Raw genomic sequence first — 8,612 nt, 5'->3', positions numbered from 1 at the left:
GGGTCCAGAAAAGGCCCCTCTTGACAGCTACTTCTGTTTGACCCAGTTTTGTATATGCTTTGTCCATATTTGACTAAGACCGCCCCTTTCCTCTGATTTGTTGCCTCCATGTAGAAGACCCACTTGTGAGAGCACACGTGTTTGTTATGTTGACAGCGCTTGCTCGGGAGCGGAAAGGGAAGGCGGAAATGTGACGTAGATAAGCTCGAGAAATTCGAATGACCTGATTTCAGGCCTCGCGGCAGAAAAACAACTCAGGAATGCGTGGACAATTTAAATTCAGATTTCATATGTTTACTGAGGCTCCATAGGGCCAATATTACATCCCAAATACTCGAAAGAGTTGGTTTGGCAAAATATGGCCCCTTTAAAGTCAGCTAATGCTCGTTAATCTCTCACATTTGAAATTTTGGTTACGATGTTAAAAATCAGGATATGCGTACCCTGCTTAGCAGTAGAGAACGAAATTGAGTTATTAGAAACCAAAGCTGCCTCATACTGCACTCGATTCCAAACTTGTTGTATTAGTTTTATTTGATTAAATGCCATTAATGTAAATATATACTCGATCCGAGCAATAATCATGGGTGATACTGTAAAATTCCTCATAACAATTGGAAAGATTTAGTCCCGAGTATATTGGGTACCAACAGGTGTGGACCTCCAGTTTAATAGAGTTGTGTATGCATGTGAATGTGTGTGTAACCTTGACTTGACTATCGGGTTACTGTGCAAATAGTGCATCTAACCTGCCTTTGAGTTGCACAATTGTGACGCTAGGATCATCACAACAACATATTCATTGTGATTGCAAGCTGTAATCTCATATTTTTATAATAGTAATAAGTGAACCCCGGCTGTATTGAGGATTTTTAAACCATCATTTTTTTAATGGGTTTTACATGATACAGGTAAGTCCTGAATTTAGAGTTGTGCCACCACGACACGCTGCACTAACCTCGAATGGAAGAGGGGCAGTGTAATTAAAGGCAAGAAGAAGAGGCAGAGAAGGTCTTAGAGAAGAGTATTATTGTATGCTTAGTTTGTTTATGCTGCTAGTTCGTGTGTTAAGCAGCAATCGTTTGAAGAGTTAGAATGACCGTAACATCTATTAGTGCATTGTACATTAGTACATCTACGGTGTTTCGCATCATATGGTAGCATTAAGCTAGCGGACTTTGGTTAGAATGATATGATTTGGATGAATGATGGATGGATGGATGGATTTTTGTAAATATTATTTATATCTGTTGTGTTTCCAGTTCATATTTATTTATATATATATTAATTTTTTAATATTTATTTCATATTACCATTTCATTTACCATACCATGTGTTATGATTTCATGTTCACGTATCAGTTGTTTGAAGGTTTCAGAATTACCATAACATCGATGCTAATGTCTGTTAGCCTGTCTATGGATCGCATTATATGTTAGCATTAAGCTAGCAGACTTTCATCATTCTATGGTTTGTTTGAAAGTTTTGGTGTTTAAATACACAATGTTTAATTCTTGTGTTTTATGTGTCAGTTTTACAGTAAACTGTGCATGTAAGAGTCTTTTTGTTTCCTCAAAGTGATGCTAAACGTTAGTCTCTCATTACTTGACAGCGAGAGTGAGAACAGGTGCTATATATATATATATATATATATATATATATATATATACGCACACACACACACACACACACACACACACACATATACACATACACACATATATATAATTGTAGATTTTTACCTCACATGGATGGGTCTGGAACACATCCCCCACAATAAACGGGGGTTCCCTGTATATATGTGAGCCGGAGAAAGTGATAAATGAACATGATTCTTTATTGTCCTTATTGTAGTGAGGTTTACAAAGCATACAAGCCTGAGGTGACTTTGACAAAGCGTAGACAAAACATCCTGAAAAGTGCACTTTGGCACACATACATACTGTAGGATGGTGGACCACATTGATAAAACTTCCTGTTCCCTGCTGAAGATAGGAGATTAGACATAATGGTGCTTTATTAAAGGAGACCTCTTTTTTTTTCCACAACTGAAAACCGTTCCCAGGTGTCTTAATAAAATGTCTGTGGCATGCTTTCATCAAACTATCCAGAGAACAACTTCAACAAGCAATCGAGTATGCGCTGGTTATCAGAAGCTAACGCTGCCAGCCAATACTAATACGTGTGTATCAAATAAAACTCACTGCACCGATGCTTACCTTTTGGCTTTGACATGATACTCTCGCACCTGTTAGATACAGTATGTACTGTATGTGCTTCTGCAAGATAGTGTTCCAGACAGTGCAGCACAGTCTGGCTGTCCCTTGAAAGTGGCTCTGGATCTTCACACAGTCGAGCAGAACATGTCGTGGGTGGAGAAACTCAGTGTGTGTGTGTGTGTGGGGGGGGGGGAGATCATTATATAAATTAGTCCCACGGTTAGGTCAGTTTCACTGGAGTCCAAGAGCTTTGTCCATAAAGTTTGCAAACTTCTGTGGCTGACCAGGCACAAAAGGCCGAAGGACAGAGAGGTCCATGCTCCTCAGCGTTTCTGTCAGCGTGCTGAGAGACGAGAACAAAAAAACAAGACTCTCACTAAGCTTCACACTCATGAACCTGCATAATCTGGACAGGGGTTCTCAAACTGAGGGTCAGTTAGCCGGAGCTTGGAGCTCCGCAAAATAATTTGCAACAAATTATAATTCAGCACCATTCATCAAGTTAAAACCTGCATATGGGACCAATGAAACAAATATAATAAACTAATTACTGTACTCCTCCAATAATAAAGTAAGAGGTCATTTTTCAGGGTGAAAAAAAAGTGTATTATTGCAGGAATTCAGTCACATTTTCGTTTTTTTTTTTTTTTTTTACAACTAAATGTGTATTTTCTTTCCAAAATACTATTTTTATCCTGACTAAATACAGTTGTGGCTTGAGATCCGAGGGACCTAACAAAAGATTTTTTTTGCTTTGACTTGTGAGCGAAAATTTGTGATATGAGCACTGTACGGTGGCAGTGAACTCAACTTGATTCACTTCACAAAAACCAGCAGTATGGCAGAAAGTGAACAAGTCTTCTAAAAAGAGGCTTCAAACTGTTTATTGCCCCTTGCAGTTGAAGTTCACTGTCAAAATAAACACATAAAACTGAGAAAATTACAAATTATGTATTTAAAACAACCACATAGCTTTGTCTAAGGAAAGTTTACTTAGCTTAATGCTAAGAAACAATGCAAAACACCTCAGAAATCATCTATGTGGTGGTGTTATAACCCTTTAAGCAACAAATATTTGAACACAAACAGTGCATCAACACCTGCTGACAATATAATACTCACAGTCATATGTTCTTTATCCTCTGCAAAAAAGGACTAATATTGCTGCAGCTTAATGACTTTTTTACATTAGTTGTGAAACTCTTCTTTGTTTGTCTGCATGACTGTATTATACTGCTCCCGGTGGCCAAGTCATGCACACCGGAAGGATTCGCAACGAATTAATCATACTGGATAAACTGTTTTAATTCTTTAAATTCTATTTAATCATGTTAATACCACGCTTTTACAAAGTACAATATTATAGTATTTATATCGTGCTATTTGTCTTATTAAAAAAACACATTACAAAATTAATCTTTTTGGGGGGAGGCTGGAACTGATCAATGGCATTTACATTTATTACAATGGGGAAAGATGATTTGAGATAATATTTTTAGTTACAAGCATGGTCACTGCACAAATTAAACTCGTATCTCCAGGCACCACCGTATGTCTTTGTTCTTGTAAAGATGCCAATTATTTTTCTTGAAAAAAACGTTATTCTTATTACATTACAACTTTTTTTTTTTAACAAAATAGTATTCATTTGTTATTGTGACTTGACAAACGTTTTCTGTAAAATAGGAACCACCTCGAGAACTCCTTCGCTACTCTATATTACATACGGGCAAGTGCAGTAGAGCAAGTGCGACTCCATGTGCAGCTGTCTGGCCAGTTCCAGTTGGTGGTTGTCCATCAACTTGTCATTGACCACCACCAGCAGTGCTTTGCCGGCGCCCAGCGCCTCCAAGCAGCTTCCGGCCCCTGAAAGAAACAAGATCCACATTCCTCTCTGTGTCAAGAAGTCCACCGGCAATTTCTGGTGTTCATTTAATGTCTTGTCACCCATGTTTTAATGGAGTCTGTGTTCATTAAAAAAAAATAAAAAAATACAGCAGAAAGTATGGACAGGTCTGTAAAGTTGGAAATAGAGCCTAAGGTGGTGTACGCCCTGGATTGGTCATCACAGGGGCTCTGAGTTTTCAAAGTTGGAAACGTTCTATGAGAATCAATAGGAATAAACTGGAATAATCCCCATCCGTTTTCAAAAAGTTCCCAGTACTGCTTGCCGTTTCACAGCGTTTTGACTGATTTTTGAAGACCCACAGAATATTGGGCTTTATTTACTAATAAATTCATAGAATATTCTCACTCTCCGCACAAGTTAAGCGTATACGCAAAATCACAGTCAGATTCATCACGCTGGTACCGATTTTCAGTATCCCACTTGGTGCTTTATCACTTGGCATGTTGTGTAAATCAACCCCAGTCTGCTCCTGTTGTTAGAGCTGGGCGATTATGGAAAGAGTAATGATCACGATTATTTTGAGTGATATTAAAAAACAATAAATAAAAATAAACACAACCATGGCTAAAAACATTGGCACAACTGGGGTGACTGTATTGTCTATTACATACACACATTTGTTTAAAAAAAAAAAATCATTCTCTCAATATTCTGGCCTTTAGCAAACAAAAATAACGTCTGTAATCTTAACTGACCTAAAACAGGAAAAATTCAGTTTGATTTAATGTCAGACACTCAAGGGGGAAAAAAAGCGTGTCTCTTTTTATACGAAGCCATGACCGTTAACTGCTTTTCCTGCTGTACGTGCCTTGGCCTCATGGGGGCAGTGTGGTGCGATGCAAGCATGGACTTGCATATTATAGGATGCCAAAAAGAGTAGAAGAAGAAAGTCACAATAAAACTTTATTAAACTCGCTTTTCACAGAGTAGGAAGAATATATGCCTGTGAGTATTTTTGTGATATTGTCTGTCTGTATATGTTACTCTAGCATTTGTGTGTAAATACTCGTTTGAAGGTAAATCCCTCCTGTGATCTAATGCTAATGTTAGCATCCGTCAATAGGTTTTTCCATTGACTGATAGCTTAAACTGGCGATTTCTAAAACGACGTGTGACTTGTATTTAAATATTCGATGTAATTATTTTTGTTGTCTGTTTAGGTATACAGTAAACTCTAACTGGGGTGTCAATAAACGCTCAGGGAGGGCAGAAGAACATGCGTCACACGCTTGCTACAACTAACACAGGGTGCGATTACAACGCAGGAACTTGCATACACAACCGGTGCGGAGGCACATTAATCGTTTTTCTTCGACTCTAACGTTTTTATGATTGTGAGAAGCCAAAATCGAAATCACGCTTAAATTTTGATTAATCACCCAGCCCTATTTGTTATGTCATTTTAAAAAATGTATTACACTTTTTTTTTTTTGTCTTGCGTTTGTTGTCACATTTCTGTCGGGCCAATTATACATACTCGTGCACTCACTGTAGTAGTCTCGCCACGCTGCACTATTTGCATATCTGTTGTTGACCGATACTGGCCACTCATGCCAGAGTAGCATCTGCCCCACTTGCACACTGACCTGAGGAGTATTTGCACCATTTGCACAATCAACATTGTCCCAGATTATCGCGCTACTAGTCACTTTAAACTGCATACACTCCTTGAAGTCTCGGCGCCCTTTGCACAATGGTCATTGCACCGGACTATTGCTATATTAGTAATTCAAACTGCTCTAAGTGCTGGAGGACTCAGCCTCTTTTTGGACAATTGTAAAAAAACAAATAAATAATAATTGTACCGGCATGACCAGATAACTAGCAACCCTTTATTGCTCAGTGACTGTTTTGTCTCAATGTCTTTATGTCTCAAACGTGTTCTCTGCCAATTGACTGTCTGTTGTCGTACTAGAGCGGCTCCAACTACCGGAGACAAATTGCTTGTGTGTTTTTTGGACATACTTGGCAAATAGAGATTATTCTGATTCTGACTCCTTATTACCCTTCAAGGGGAATTTTAACAATTAATGACCAGTATTATTGGCAGAATTAGAGGGCCCCAAACTCAAATTTTGCTTAAGGCCCCCTGATGGCGGTTGTCTACAGACCTACATTATTTGCTGCAAATTTGGAATTCTGTGTGAAACTCTCTGGGTAAAACTATTTTGGACAGAAAATGAGCATAAGTGTCTACTTGCCCGCATGGCTGATGATGAGGTCTGCCTGCTCCATGTCCTTCGCTATGGAGTCTTTGAAGCGAAAAACCTCCAGGTTGACATGTGGAAAGTTTTCAGGATCCGGGAAAACCGATCCTCTTCCCACCTGGAGAACCAAACGCTCATAGCCACGATGATTTAATGCCTGGTGTCATAATAATAAACCCTGGTTTAATCATTTGGAAAACAAGGAACCACCATATAGTAAGTAGCATATTGGCATTAGCAAATTCACTAAAGCAATTTTTACTGTAAAATGACTGATTTGGCGCCACCTTGTGGCATATTGAAGGGATGAGCTTCATTTAGGAAATAGTCTTGTCTAATAGAAAAAAAATGCTTTGTCACAATCATGTAGCATCTGTAGGCAATTACAATCCTTTTTAGGGGTGGAGCATCGATTCCTCATGGATTTTTGGTATTCGCGGCAGGGCATGGTCCCTAAACCACGCAAATAGCAAGGGTTTGCTGTATCCAGTATATGTCAGTGACCAAAACACATTTAACTCAAAAGTGGAGGAGGAAGTACTATTTTAGTCCCAGTGAAGGGAAGTATTGTAATGGATATTGAACTTAAATGTGGATTTTGCAGTTTTTAAACTGCTGACAAGATTTCAAATGCAGCTTCACTTCACTACCTGCCCCTTCACATCTCTGCCCAAAGAAACGCCCCCAGATCACTAACGTTACCGTGCACGGCACGCCAAGGCTGCTACATTGCTAGTATGACCAAGTTATTCATGATGGAGTATTGCCGGACACTAAACGTTACCGGTTTGATGTTGCATTTTTTCCAATGTACAATCAATAAAAAATATGAGCGGTGATAAACATACCTGACGACCCGGTGAGAACAGTGACGTTGGTAGTGTGTTTTCCTTAGACTTTATACCGTCGGATACCGATCGTACGCTGATCGTCTGAAATGTCATAATTCGCCGATCCGGTCAATGACGTCATTGATCAGCTCCGCAAAAGACATTTACTCCGCGTCGCCATCGTGTACAGTACATTTGAATTCAAAAGCTAGTTTATTTTTAGCCTTGTCGCATGTCTTTTGACATAGTACTGTAAATATCTGACAACCAATAAAGTTATTTTAAAAAACATGTCGGCGGTGTGGGACAGACAACACGTCTGAGACAGACAACACGTAATGCGTGCATCAGACTACAAGACAAATTTGGTCTTTCACGATTGTACTATGTCAGACTACTGCAATAAAATCTTGTATTCCGATACCCCTGCATTTCATCTTTTAAAATCACTGGGCTTCATCTTGTCAACTTAAACGACATCGCAACGCGTGTATTATAAGAACAAAATGGGGAAAAACGTGTACTGGTGCTCACTGGTGCTCGGGAGAATACGTTCACTTAAGGCTTGCTTGAGGTATGTTCACATACTTTTAATACGACACGGCTCGCAAGCAGGCAACAAAACGTTATGTTAGTGCTAGTGGTTGTACCAGCGTTCTGTCGAATCATGCTCTAACGTTTCGGTGTGTGTTAAGTAATTTCATTACATCCATCCATCCATTTTCTGAGCTGCTTCTCCTCACTAGGGTCGCGGGCGTGCTGGAGCCTATCCCAGCTATCACCGGGAAGGAGGCGGGTTACACCCTGAACTGGTTGCCAGCCAATCGCAGGGCACATATAAACAAACACATTCACATTCACATTCACACCTGCGGGCAATTTAGAGTCTCCAATTCATGCATGTTTTTGGGATGTGGGAGTGCACGGAGACAACCCACGCAGGAGAACATGCAAACTCCACACAGGCGGGGCCGGGGATTGAACCCCACTCCTCAGAACTGTGAGGCTGACGTTCTAACCAGTTGGCCACCATACTAAGAAAAGTTAATTTGCGCTGCAGTTATTTGGTCTACAAGCGACTTTAACTCACGTTAACAGCCTTGGCGGACGTAATTTCCTCAATGAGGTCGTCAAAGCTCGTTGTGCCCACAGTGACAAACACGGTCTTCATCGCTGCTCACGCGTATGTTATAATTTCAACACTTTTTCTAAGTACTTTAAACTGTCAACAGTATCACCGAAGCAGACATCGCACCACGGACATCTGACAGGCACTTCCGGATATTCCGTGTGGCGTCACAGCACTGCTATGAAAATAATATGCTGCCTCTTACGGTCGTAGGCGGAACTGCAACATTTAGCATTTATTCAATATGCTTTTTATCCACCTTAATGGTAAACTTTTTGTCCTCACTAGTAAGACAATTCAGTGCACTAGTAGAACACT

At 39.8% G+C, this 8,612-nt stretch overlaps 1 protein-coding gene across 4 annotated transcripts; it reads right to left on the bottom strand.

Annotated features, from left to right (window-relative positions):
- Window positions 1-1,833: 1,833 nt before the first annotated feature.
- On the bottom strand, window positions 1,834-8,612 carry zgc:92907 (uncharacterized protein LOC436733 homolog). Of its 4 annotated transcripts, none has more exons than XM_061686439.1 (4): window positions 8,256-8,612; window positions 6,330-6,453; window positions 3,947-4,085; window positions 1,834-2,562 (listed from the first exon to the last, which is right to left on the bottom strand). In XM_061686439.1, exons 1-4 carry the CDS (start codon window positions 8,334-8,336, stop codon window positions 2,451-2,453), a joined length of 456 nt encoding a protein of 151 aa, XP_061542423.1. In that variant the 5' UTR covers window positions 8,337-8,612; the 3' UTR covers window positions 1,834-2,450. The 4 variants fall into 4 exon arrangements, with proteins under 4 accessions (XP_061542423.1, XP_061542422.1, XP_061542421.1 ...); XM_061686438.1 differs by having other exon boundaries at window positions 6,330-6,492; window positions 8,256-8,607; XM_061686437.1 differs by lacking the exon at window positions 8,256-8,612 and adding an exon at window positions 7,184-8,152 and having other exon boundaries at window positions 6,330-6,492.

Source organism: Phycodurus eques, chromosome 9 (genome assembly GCF_024500275.1).
Source record: "Phycodurus eques isolate BA_2022a chromosome 9, UOR_Pequ_1.1, whole genome shotgun sequence".
NCBI classification, from domain to species: domain Eukaryota; kingdom Metazoa; phylum Chordata; class Actinopteri; order Syngnathiformes; family Syngnathidae; genus Phycodurus; species Phycodurus eques.
The sequence above is the reverse complement of the archived record's forward strand: the minus strand, read 5'-3'. Positions and strand labels throughout refer to the sequence as shown.